The sequence below is a fragment of the Notechis scutatus genome, chromosome 1 (genome assembly GCF_049901735.1).
Source record: "Notechis scutatus isolate UNSWTSFEM ecotype Mainland chromosome 1, rNotScu1.2, whole genome shotgun sequence".
In the NCBI taxonomy this organism is placed as follows: domain Eukaryota; kingdom Metazoa; phylum Chordata; class Lepidosauria; order Squamata; family Elapidae; genus Notechis; species Notechis scutatus.
The window spans coordinates 23,952,394-23,965,117 of NC_142009.1; the positions used below are offsets into that span (position 1 = coordinate 23,952,394).

General features: G+C 44.6%; 1 protein-coding gene across 4 annotated transcripts in view; it reads left to right on the plus strand.

Annotated features, from left to right (window-relative positions):
• LOC113414670 (claudin-4-like) overlaps positions 1-12,724 on the plus strand; it is a 49,310-nt gene that overhangs the window by 18,419 nt on the left and 18,167 nt on the right. Inside the window, exons 2-3 of one of the 4 annotated variants that reach the window (XR_015748299.1) lie at positions 3,344-4,240; positions 6,865-7,455. The exons of 1 other annotated variant lie outside the window; for it this stretch is intronic. Coding sequence is in view for 2 of the 3 variants with exons in the window: in XM_026671672.2 (XP_026527457.1) it covers positions 3,344-4,005 (662 nt within the window). In the remaining variant the exon portion in view is untranslated. Of the gene's footprint in view, positions 1-3,343; positions 7,456-12,724 lie in introns of those variants that run through there. 2 more of the 4 variants (XM_026671672.2, XM_026671673.2) reach the window with 2 other exon arrangements.

The following is a 12,724-nucleotide window of genomic DNA, read 5'->3' on the forward strand; positions in this document are numbered from 1 at the left end:
AAACTTTAACCTTAGACTGTCTACTATTGACCTCACCCCTTTCCTAAGAGGCCTGTAGGGGGCGTGCATAAGCGCACCAACGTGCCTACCGTCCCTGTCCTATTGTTTCTCTTATTCTTTTATTTTTCTTATATGTACCCATTTCATGTATTCACAACTATGTATACATTTATACTTATTATCTTGTAAACAATTGGCAAATCAAATAAATAAATAAAGGTGTTGGGTAAGAAAACATCTCCATCATAGAATGGAGGCGCTGAAAATGGAGACATAGCAGCTGGGCAGGTGGGGCCCCTGGAAAAACAGGTTTCTGATTTCCTGGTCAGTGTTTACACAGCATCCCACAGCTAAACACTAAACAGGAAGCAAATTAACTGGCTTAGCTGCCTCATTCCACCACCACCTCAGCATCCCGAAATGTTGCATTCAATTAATCTTAATGAAAGATCATCTAGAGGTAGTTAAGTTCTACCCAGTTCTGCACTTTCTGTACTGCGACTTGTTTTGGGGTAAAAGACAGAGGCTGTCCAATGTGTTAGCAAACTAATGAATGGGGGTTATGTAAATTGCTTACTGTACTTGGCCTCCTGCCCTGTATATACTCTTACCCCCTGTAGATACTCTGCTCTGCACCCACAAGGTCCTCTGGATACCTGTGATTTGTTATGTGAGTCTATATTTTTGTTATGTGGTATTCTGACTCAGCTCCCCAAAATGACAATTCCTCAATGATTCCTTTATTAGGAGCACCAGCAGCCTTGGCAAAAAGTGTCTCTGTCTCTGTCTCCCTCCCTCCTTCCCTCCCCCTCCTCTCTCTTGTCTGGCCAGCAGGTAGATGAATAGTTATCTGCCAAACTTAATCATCTTTGCCCCCTGCCTTTTATCCCCAGAGCTACGGTGCAGCTTTGCTAGCTCATGGGTTCTTCCATCCCAAGGATCAGCCTAAAGATTTCCACTGCTCTCCTCTCCTCTGCCTTCTGCACGTCCACATATCAGGCACTGGACCCAGCTGTTCCTCCTTTTCCTCCTCATCCACCTCCAGACCTGGGGACTGTTAACTCTCCATCTGAGGGCTGACGGATGACCCAGGCTCTGCCTCTGTCTCTATCTCTGACAGCTCCATTCCCTCTTCCACCTTGGAGCTCTCAGGTTGCCTTGATGCTGACCTTGACTCCCACGCTGCCTCCACATCTGATTTGGCTGCTGGAGGGGCTGGCAGCTGACAGGCTACAACACGTGGGCATCAGTACTGTAAAGACTGGCTCTCTAGCTAACTATATTCCTTACTGGCTGCTTTTGAAGGGGGCAGGAAGGTAGATGTGAGGCCAGCATTTTATTCTAAGGTTTTCCCATTTGCCCTTGTTCCCCACCCACCCCATCCCCGAAGATGAACCAGCCCCTTCATTTTCTCAGCAAGAGGGAGACTTTAGGGAGAGGTTGAGTAAGATTTGATGGATTGACAGAGTGGGAGAAAAAAAGCAGGTACCGCCACAATGTCTACAGGGGATGGTTAAAAATGTCAGGATGGGGGCCATAATGGTGCATCGGGTGTAGGAATGAGGGGAGCTTGGGTTGGTCTTGCATAGCCTGAGGATGCCCCCCCCCTCGGAAGCTGCACAAAATGGTACAGTTCATCCTTGACTTACAAACACAACTGGGACCAGAACTGCTATTGCTAAGCGACAGGGGCGATTAAGTGAGACATACTTGATTTTATGAATGTTTTTGTTGTTGTTGCTGCAGTTGTTAAGTGAATCACTGCAGTTAAGCCAGTCACAAATCCAGCTTCCCCCCCATTGACTTTGCTTGTTAGAAGCTGGCCGGGAAGATCGCAAATGGCAATCCTGTTGGAGATCAGAGGTGTGGTATTCAGCAGGTTCTGACCAGTTCTGGAGAACCGGTAGCAGAAATTTTAAGTAGTTTGGAGAACCGGTAAATATCACCTTCTGACTGGCCTTGCCACCATCTATTCTCTGCCTCCCGAGTCCCAGCTGATCGGCTGGGTCTTCTTTTGTTGCCCTGCCCAGGATAACGGAGCTGGAAAGCAGGTTAGTGGGGTGGGAAGGAAATGGGATTTTACAGTAACCTTCCTTTGCCACACCCACCAAGCCACGTCATGCCCACCAAGCCACACCCACAGAACCAGTAGTAAAAAATTTTGAATCCCACCACTGGGGCAGGGGTCTTCAATTCCCAGAGTTGAAGTCCACAAGTCTTAAAGTTGCCAAGGTTGGAGACCCCTGGAATAGTCTATCAAAATCCTTTCTCTATTAGTGAAGCCTGGAAAGCGTAACTAAATGGAAGGGAGGACTCAGAAGGTGTTTGGGGTGGCTTGACTGTGTTGGGAGTGTGTATAAGAGGATTTCTTTCTTTCTTTCTTTCTTTCTTTCTTTCTTTCTTTCTTTCTTTCTTTCTTTCTTTCTTTCTTTCTTTCTTTCTTTCTTTCTTTCTTTCTTTCTTTCTTTCTTTCTTTCTTTCTTTCTTTCTTTCCTTCCTTCCTTCCTTCCTTCCTTCCTTCCTTCCTTCCTTCCTTTCCTTTCCTTTCCTTTCCTTTCCTTTCCTTTCCTTTCCTTCTGGTTTTTCTTGAAAGAGAGGAATGAGTAACTGGAGCGAGTTAATCTTGCCCGCTGGGAACATAAGGCAGGAAGAAAGCCTGGGGAGATTTCTGAATGAGCAAGTAAAACCTGTGTGCTGGGGTGGGTGGGGCTTGGGGGGTTGGTTCCCCGGTGGTGTGGGTTTGCTTTGAGGCTTTGCTTCCCTCTGCATCATAATCATAATCCCTCTGCATCATAATCATAATCTTTGTATGTTGTTTTTCCAGTTTGTTTTTTGGTTTTTTTTGCAAAACGATGCAGCTATTTTGTCCTAAAGTTTATAATCCCATTCATAATGGCCTAGCAGCTCCAAAAGATAGAAAAAAAACAACCCCAAGTTCCTATATCCATCTATAATTATGTTGTAGAGCTGGCTTAGCATCAATCAATATGGACACTCTTAATAAAGCCCAGACCAATAAGTACATGAATTACCGCCCACCCCCACCATCCCCACTCCCCACCCCCAAAAGGTTTTAGGCTCTCATCCTTTGATCAGGTCAATTTCACATTCTCAGAAACTCCAAAACTGTTGACTGTATAGTTTTAATCTGCACAAAAGAAATTCTCTGAAAATGTACCTTGATTCATGCGCCTGTAAATATTAGCTCTTTGAAGAGAGGAACCGCAACAAACTTTCCCTCCCCGTCTTTGTACGCCACTAAGATCCTGTTTGTGGGTTACCTGCATATGTCCTAGTTCATTGGTGCTGCTTTCATCCTAACCAATCAGGGTTCTGTTTCCAGCAGGTGGGAGCATGATGACAGCCCTGGCCCTGCAGCTGGTTGGGCTGGCACTGTCTATCCTGGGCTGGCTGGGCTCTATTTTGGCCTGTGCCTTGCCCATGTGGAAGGTGACGGCTTTCATCGGATCCAACATCATCGTGGCGCAGGTCTTCTGGGAGGGGCTGTGGATGAACTGTGTTTATGAAAGTACTGGACAGATGCAATGTAAGGTCTATGACTCCCTACTTGACCTACCAGCAGACTTACAAACCGCCCGGGCCTTGGTGGTGGTCTCCATTGCCATGTCTTTCCTGGCTCTCCTGATTGCCATCTGTGGAGCAAGGTGCACCCGCTTCGTAGAAGACCCAAGGACTAAGGCCAAAGTTTTGATGACAGCTGGTGTGGTCTTCATCCTAGCTGGAATGGCGCTCCTCTTTCCTGTCTCCTGGTCAGCAAGGAACATCGTCAGCAACTTCTATAACCCACTCGTTCCTGAGGCCCTGAAGAGAGAGCTGGGTATTTCACTTTACATCGGTTGGGCAGCGAGTGCTTTCCTGATCTTTGGTGGAGGCACATTCTGTTGCTTCTTTCCTCCAAAGGTGGGCAATACATTCTATCCAATGAGATACTGGACAGGAAGACGCCCTTCTGCGAGCAGCTATGCCCGCAAAGACTACGTATGATCCTTCTTGGAAAAGCTACGCCTCTCCTCCTTACTCCAAGCCTTGAGAAAGGAGGATTGGCTGGTGGAAAGGACTCCTCTGATGCAACGATGTTACAGAATATAAACCTTGAGATGCCAATCGCCTGTCAGGCCTGTCCACACGGAGCCCACATTGACATGACATGTGACACCAAGAGAAAGTTCACGCCAGCCGTTTGTAACATTTTTATTCGACAAAGAAGTATTATTTCGTGGTACGTGACAGTTTCCTCAGATGAGTGCTGTGGTTTGATGATATGCCAAGAATTGTATCAGAAAGATAAGTTAACTCAGGCTTTGGCAATGGTTTTTTTTTTTTTGGTCCAGTAGACATAAATTTAAGAGCAGGATGTAAGGCTTGGCTAGCTCTGAAATTGTTGGGAGCTGAGTGGCATACAAATTAGATAGATATAGATAGATAGATGAAAGATGATGAGAGATAGATAAGGCTGCCACAGTAGATGTGAGTAGTCATCAAATGCCTTTTTCTTAACACCTCAACACTTCTTCTTGCATTTTTGTCTTAGCATCTTCCTAAGACTGAGAGATATTTTGGAGAAGGGGAGAGAAAGAGCCAGAAGTTAGTGCCTGGTTTTGCAGCTTCCAGTGTAGGCTGTATTGGGTAGGACGAGGACTCTGCTTGATGCCAAGAAGTTCCTTGGCATTAGGCTGCCTACCTCTGGTCTGGCCTTTTAGATAGTAAGAGCTATCCTGAGCCCTTCAGGTATTTTACTCTACATACAAATTAGGGCCTTTCCCTACTCCTGAAGCTACCAATCTTTGAGTCAACAGAAACCTACACCAGCATAACATTTGCTGGCTTAATTATGGATACACCTCCTGAAAAGTCAATTGGTGCCATGTACAGGTAGTCCTTGACTTACGACCACAATTGAGCCCAACATTTCAGTTGCTAAATGAGACATTTGTTGAGTGAGTTTTGCCCCATTTTATGACATTTCTTGCCACAGCTGTTGAGTGAATCACTGCAATTGATAAATTAGTAATCCAGGTGTTCAAGTGAATCTGGCTTCCCCATTGCCTCTGCTTGTCTAGAAGGTTGCAAAAGGTGAGCACATGATCTTGGGACACACAATGGTCATAAATATGAACCAGTTGCCAAGCATCTGAATTTTGATCATATGATCATTGGGATGCTGGAAAGGGAGTAATTGTGAAAAACAGTCACAAGTCATTTTTTCCAGTGCCGTTGTAACTTTGAACACTCACGAAATGAATTGTTGTAAGTTGAGGACTACTTGTAGTAGGGTCCTGATTGATCATGAGCACAGAATGTTACGGAATGGGAGTGGTGCTTTCCTCTGACTCTCCTCCCTTCCCCTCCCACTAAACATCTCCAGCCCACAGAATAACGTCCACCAGCCATTCTCCTTAATGTGAGATGCGGAAGAGACTTGAGGATGGAGGGAGTTTTGATGGATGTCAAAACGGAGGGATTTTGCTATCAGTCAAAAAATGTTCCTAGTATTGCACAAATGTTTTGCACAAGTGATGTCAAAATAAACCTAATAGCTGAAAGGGGGACGTGTGCATTTTGAAGTTGGAAGGGACAGACAGACAGCTATTCTGCTTGGGGGCCCCTCACCTCTTCGCTCAGTTGTTAGTTGGGCTTTCTTTGAAGAAGCAGCCAGCCAGCTCCTAACCCCCTCTAACAGATGTCGGAGAGACAATGGAAATAGAGCTAGCCAATTTTTAGAACTTCCAACCTTCACCCAACAGCTGATATAAGATCCCCTGTTCAAAATCAGCCCTCCAAAGTGTGCAAAAGTGAGAACCTCATTTGAAATAACTGGGATTACTCACTGTCCAAGCTGTGGGGAAAAAGCACAAAAGATGTGAAGAGAAAGGGCCTGCCCACAGCAGTCTAAAGTGGCTGATCTCACCCCTTAGGGGTCATCTGATTATGCAAATAACAAAATGGTTAGTGAAGCAAAGCAGACAACCATTGGTTTTAGCAACTGTGCTAAAAAGAAGAGATGCGCAACCAGTTCTCCCAATTATGATTGTTGCAGCATCCCTGCAATCACATGATCAAAATCCAGGCACTTGTATTTATGCGATTGCAGCATCCTAGAGTCACGTGATCTTCTTTTGCAACCTTTTGCCAGGGAGTTTCTGGCAAGGCAAAGTCAACAGGGAAGGCAGATTCACTCAAAGACTGCAGCCCACAAAATCATGAAATTGGGTGTGACTAATTTTACAACTGCCTCACTCAGCAGTGGAAGTTCTGGCCCCAATTGGGATCATAAGTTGAGGGTTACCTGTATCAAAACAGCCATAGGTTGTTGCCTGAATAAGAGGAAAAGCGCCACTTAAACATAGGGACAGCTAAAAGCGAATTTAAAGCTGCCTCGGGTATGGTTTGGGGATAAGATGAAGGCAATATCGTGAGTTATGGCAGAAAAGGGGGTTGTTGGGATATATTTGCCTCTTGGGTTAGATGCAAGTAGAAAATGATCTCACTATGGAAAAAGCTGTTCAAGTGTAAAAAAAAAATCTAGTGGCGAAAGTATGATATTGAAAAGTGTTATTGGATCAGACCCAGTGGTGGGATTCAATTTTTTTTACTACCGGTTCTGTGGGCATGGTTCTGTGGGCGTGGCAGGGGAAGGATACTGTAAAATCTCCAGTCAGAGGTGGTATTTGCCGGTTCTCTGAACTACTTAAAATTTCCGCTACTGGTCCTCTAGAACTAGTCAGAACCTGCTGAATACCACCTCTGGATCAGACCTAAGGTCTATTTAACTAGGATAGCATCTGGTTTCCTTTTGATTTATCAAATAATTTGTTGTGAGGGCAACCCATCCATCCATTTCAGAACCTCCCATCCTAGTAATCCTGTCATGCCCTTGTTGGAGTCTGATTCTGAGGGGGAGATTGAGCAGCTAACAGGGAGTGGGAGTGTGGCTCCAGTGGCTGTGGAAGAAACGGGGGAAGGGCACAGTCCGGCTGGGCATTCAGAGGAAGACCCAGGGCCACCCCCTCTTCATCCTAGGGCACGCAGGGAGGAACGAAGAAGGGAGCAACATGGCTTATGGGAGAGAAAAAGGCCCTGATCCCTTTCATTAGTTGCAGCTGGGAGAAGAGGATATAAGAAGGGCATTTGCACAAAGCACCTTGCTGGAAGCAAAGCATGCATTATCGTTGTCGAGGCTTATCTGGGTTTTGGCATCCTCCCAACTGTGTATGCTTCATTATTTTTTGGAAGTCTGCAATTTATTATCCTGGCATGTCGTGTTAATTACTTCAGTGTGGTTTGTGTTGGCTTTTTTATTTCTAATTTATCTGTACTTTGGGTTCGGATTGCATTTCTTCCCTTTGTAGACTGTTTTTGGAAGAGTTTGATCTCCAGCTGAAGATAACTGGACATTGGGGGCCAAGTTGGAGGCATTAAAAGGAATTTATCTACTTTTGTGCCTTTGTTATTTTTGGGCCACGCCCAAAATTCAAATCCTTCTGTTCCCCTCTTGTGTATTTTGCTCCAAAACATTCTTCTGATCAGGCGTTGGTGTTGTGCCGGTGTCCCCTTAACTGTCAGAGTCCAACAAGATTTGCATAAAATCCGTTTCTGTGCCTCTTCTCAGTTAGGTTCACAAAGAGACATGTGATCCACCTCACACACTTTGATACTTTAAAACAAACAGTTTCGAACGGAAAAGAACAAGCAGAAATTTAAAAGCCTCATAAACTAGGCACAAACTGAAGGGAGAACGACGGTTACTTTTTAAATGAAACTGCGCTGAAGTAATATTGTCTCAAGAGGAGGAAGTGGTTTTTAGACCAGGAGTTCAGCTGGCTAAGAACTTTCCTGACAGGAATTTTCATCCAGTTTGCACAAGCAATTCTAATTGTTTGAATTAGAGAGAAAGGCAGCATTTATCAAGATCTTCATCAAAAGGGTCCATCCATTGTTCTATTGGCAGAAAACAGGACATCGTACTGTACATAAGGGGTGTGTGTGCCTTTAGGAGACTGAAACCCTAACCCTTGGCCTGTAAGCAGAATGTGCAGGAAGGGAAGGAACGGCCGAAACGTGGGGAAGGCCAGGACAAAAAATAATATTAGATTGAATGTCAATTAACGAAATTGTACTTTCCTGGTATTAAATACTCTCTCTATTGCCATCATTCCCAGCAATAACTTAAGGTTTGCACTGCCTTATATTTGCATACGAGGCTCTGTTCACCATACATTTTTATCTTGATTACTGAATTAACTCATTTTCTGAAATCTGTACACTACGAAAACTCTCAAAACTTTAACTGGGTGAAAATGATGCATCATAAGGCAAAATCTTTTGAACCACAAGTACCTCAAATGGAGTAACTTACAGGATGCACCGAAAATCTGGGATCCATGACTTGCATGGTATTAAAACTTGGCAAGTTTTATAAAACATTTTATGACATAAAAACACCATAAAGCACACAATACAAAATGTCATAAAGACCTTCTGTGGCCCACTTTTGATGCTTGACTATAGCAGAATCAACATGGAATAGGTAAGTACAGCTCAACTTACAACAGTTCTTTTAATGACTGTTCGAAGTTACAGGCACTGAAAAAGTGACTTAATGCTGTTTTTCTCTTAGGACCGTTTGCAGCATCCCCGTGGTCACGTGATTAAAATTCAGACGCTTGGCAACTGACTCATATTTATGACCATTGCAGTATCATTGCAAGTCATGTGATCCCCTTTTGAGACCTTCTGACAAGCAAACTCAATGGGGAAGCCAGATTCACTTAATAACTTAGTTACTAACTTAACAACTGCAGAGATTCACTTAACAAATGTGGGAAGAAATGTCATAAAATGGGGCAAAATTCACTTAACAATTGTCTTCCTTAGCAACAGATATGGGGCTCAATTGTTGTCTTAAGTTGAGACTGCATCTTTACTCTGATTTAAAAAAAACCAAAAACTTTTTCCCTACACTAGAAACTCTGCCATTATTGAAGGCATTGAGGAATCAGATAAGGAAATGTCTTTGAAAGGATGACCCAATGGGTCGCAGCATGTCTGATGCTATTATATGATGGATCACAAATTATCATGCCACCCCTCTCCTAGAAAATAGAAATATCCTAGGAAATATTAAAAAGGCAGAATATTTCCTCTAAAAAGAGTAGAAACTCAAGAGCTGAAACTTACCTCAGAAGCAGAAACTCACCCCCATCTCTGTTAATGGGTGGGCCATTAAGGCCTGGGCCAGAATACTTTACATAACAAAGGTCTCCAGGTAAAGCTATAGCAATTGCCAAAAGCCCTTTTCAGCGCGTCATCATCCAGCAAGGCTCAACCAAGCATGGAACTCAGGACAGCCTACAAAGTTGCCCCTGCATGGCCCCATGAGAGTCTGACAACCAATCAGAATACAAGCTCCAATTCAAATCCCAACAAAGGTTATAAAACCCAGCCACTCTCAGCACCTCAGCCCTTTTTTGATCTCTTCCTTCAGTTTGAAGCATGTGACCATCCTTCCTTTTTCACTCTGGGGCTCCAGGCCATGTGGTCCTCCTGTCCACCATTAAACCTTCCAAACAGCCTCCATGTTTCCAGTGTCTTTTTCCCCACTTGAAACTGAGCCTAGGAGGATATTTCTTCCAACAACCAGATGGGTAGAAAGATTCACACAAAATGCTAACCCTTCTAAAACAGGGGTCATCCTCAGGGTGCAGCCCATTTGGAACCATGTGTGTGAGCGATGGGGGCTCACGCTCGCTCCTGAAGCTCCGTTTCTGCAAGCGGCGGGCATGCACACCTGCTGCTTGTACAAATGGAGCTGCATGTGCTCTCATGAGCGCCTCCCATTAACACAGAACCATTCCCTCCCCCACTCCTGCTGGGCCACCAAGCCGGAAAGGTTGGGGACCACTGCTCTAAAAGACTCCCAAATCTAAGCTTAATTTGAGCCAAATTTGCCCAAGTGTGTGATTGCCTGAATGCAGCTGGCATTAACTGGGTTGCACCTGCATGAATTAGCCTGTAGGTATATCAGTCTAAACCCCCATGATTAGTTTGATGGTCCATTGTCCACAAGCCCAAACTTTTTATTGAAGGCAGCTCAGCACTCAAGCCATCTTTTCCTTCCTCTCCTATCGTCCGCCTCCCCATAAATTCTTTCTTTCGCCTCCTGGAAGGAGAAACAAGCTTGGCAACTCCAGGTTTCAAAGACAGCAAAGCCATTTTTGATAAGCACTCTCAATTTTCATGGACCTTGTTTCAACTTGTTTGATGGGGAGGGGACACTCCAAATCTTCTGCCTTAATCACTTTTACTTTTGGATTCAATGCTTTTCCATTCCGGGACGATGATCTCCGTTGTAAAAATTATACAGGTAGTCCTCAACTACCTCAACGACTGCAATGGGTCCCAAAATTCCTGTTGCTGAGCAAGACAATTATTAAGTGAATTGTGCTCCATTTTACAGCCGTTTTGCACAGTTGTTAAGCGAATCACTGCATTAAGTGAATTGTACAGTCATTAAGCAAATCTGGCTCCCCCCACATTCACTTTGTCCGTCAAAAGCCGGCTGGGAAGGTCACAAATGGTGACCACAGGAACCCAGGACAATTCCACTGTCATAAATACATGTCAGTTGCAGAGGTGGTATTCAGCAGGTTCTGATCAGTTCTGGAGAACTGGTAGCGGAAATTTTGAGTAGTTTGGAGAACTGGTAAATATCACCTTCTGACTGGCCCCGCCTCCATCTCTTCTCTGCCTCCCGAGTCCCAGCTGATCGGCTGGGTCTCCTTTTGTTGCCCTGCACAGGACAACGGAGCTGGAAAGCAGGTTAGTGGAGTGGGGAGGGAATGGGGATTTTGCAGTATCCTTCCCCTGCCCCACCCACCGAGCCACACCAAGCCCATCAAGCCACGCCCGCAGAACCTGTAGTAATTTTTTTTGAATCCTACTACTGGTCAGTTGTCAAATGCCCGAATTTTGATGACTTGGCCACGGGGTTGTTACAATGGTGTTAAGTATGAAAACTGGTCATAAGTCACTTTTTTCAGTGCTATTGTAACTTTGAACGGTCGTTAAACTAATGGTTATAAGTCAAGGACTACCTATACTACTCTTACTACAGTACTATACAACACTGGTCTCCAGCCTTTCTGGCTTGGTGGGCTGGCAGAGGCCGTGGCAATGGCGGTGGGGGGAGAGAGGACGGTTTTGCATGTGTGTACACTGCTTTCACAAATGCAGCTGTGCATGTGTGCACACATGCATGCTCACCCATCACTTCTGCAGCCTGGCTGGGGCCTGGGAGCTAGAGACCCCTACAATACAACTACTCTTGAGGAATGAGAGGCGCTCTTCAAATGATGCTGCCAAATTGGGGCCAGCTGTAAATGTTTAAATCTGTTTTTCCCCCCTCATGTCCACTCATCCCCTGAAATTTTGTTTTCATGTCCACACATCCCCGCCCAGATAGCTTCTGTGGCAGGAGCAGAGATGTTAAACCAGGGATCCCCAAACTTGGCAACTTTAAGACTTGTGGACTTCAAATCCCAGCTATGCTGGCTGGAGAATTCTAGGAGTTGAAGTCCTCAAGTCTTAAAAGTTGCCAAGTTTGGACAGCCCTGTGTTAAACCATTCAGAGCACTGGATCTTTTTCAAAGGTGGGAATAATGACATTCAAGGCAGCCGGCAAGGCGTAGTCTTCAGGTAAACAGCCTAAGCCCTAAAGATTCCAGACTTCCTCCCAGAGACACAGTGCAACTGTAATTTTTAGCGAGACAGAAGATGGAAATTATTAACTATGTGGGGAGTATTCATCATAACAGCATTTAATTGATTTAACATCATTTAAATTTAAATTGTTCGGTCCTTACGTGCTTCTTTGTCCTGGCCTCGCCCACTTCTATGAATATGGCCCCTGGAACGCCTCTCAAAGGAATGTGTCCAAACCACTCATTCCAGTTGAGGTGTAAATATAAGTACCCAGCAGACTGAAAAGGCCTGCTTCCAGCCGTGACTCCAAGGATGGCCGCCTTCTTTCCTCAGAACTCCAGCAAATGACATTAAAAAGCAAACTGTTTCTCAACAGGGAGATTCCATATCGTTTTAATTGCTAGGCGTTACTCGTCGCATGCATTTCCTCTTCGCCCAAATCCTCTTTAAAGCCACCCTAACAATACTGCTGCTAGTATTTTTGGCCCCAAAGAAATATAAATTGTTTTTGGAACCTGATTGTCTCTAGCGCTGTCTGTCCTGCACACAACTGCCGATTGATTCCCATGAACAAACTGAAGACCTGTGTTCAGAATTACAATTCTCATTTCTGCTTTTTGTGCATTATTTTATATGTCTCTTCCCTGTTCTCCCTGCCTTATCTTCTGCCATAAACAAACATTTTACCTAGAACCTTGGTACTCTCCAGTTCTCGTTGCTTTTACCCACCATATACAGTCTCATCTCTGGAGAGATGTTGACTTCGAAGGTGTGAAAAAAGAGAAAGAGGACATTTGGAGATTCTGCTTTCTTCCTTGAAGTTCTCTTCACCCTCTCGGGAATTTTCATGAACTTTCAGGTATCTGCAAAGAGTTCAACCCACAAGCAGCCACATTTCCTCTGCTGGCCTTTTCCTACCCGGGCCTTTGAGAAATGATGACTTATAAGCACCATAATTCCCAGCTAGTAGAACAAATAGATGTACTGGGTGGGATTTACAAGA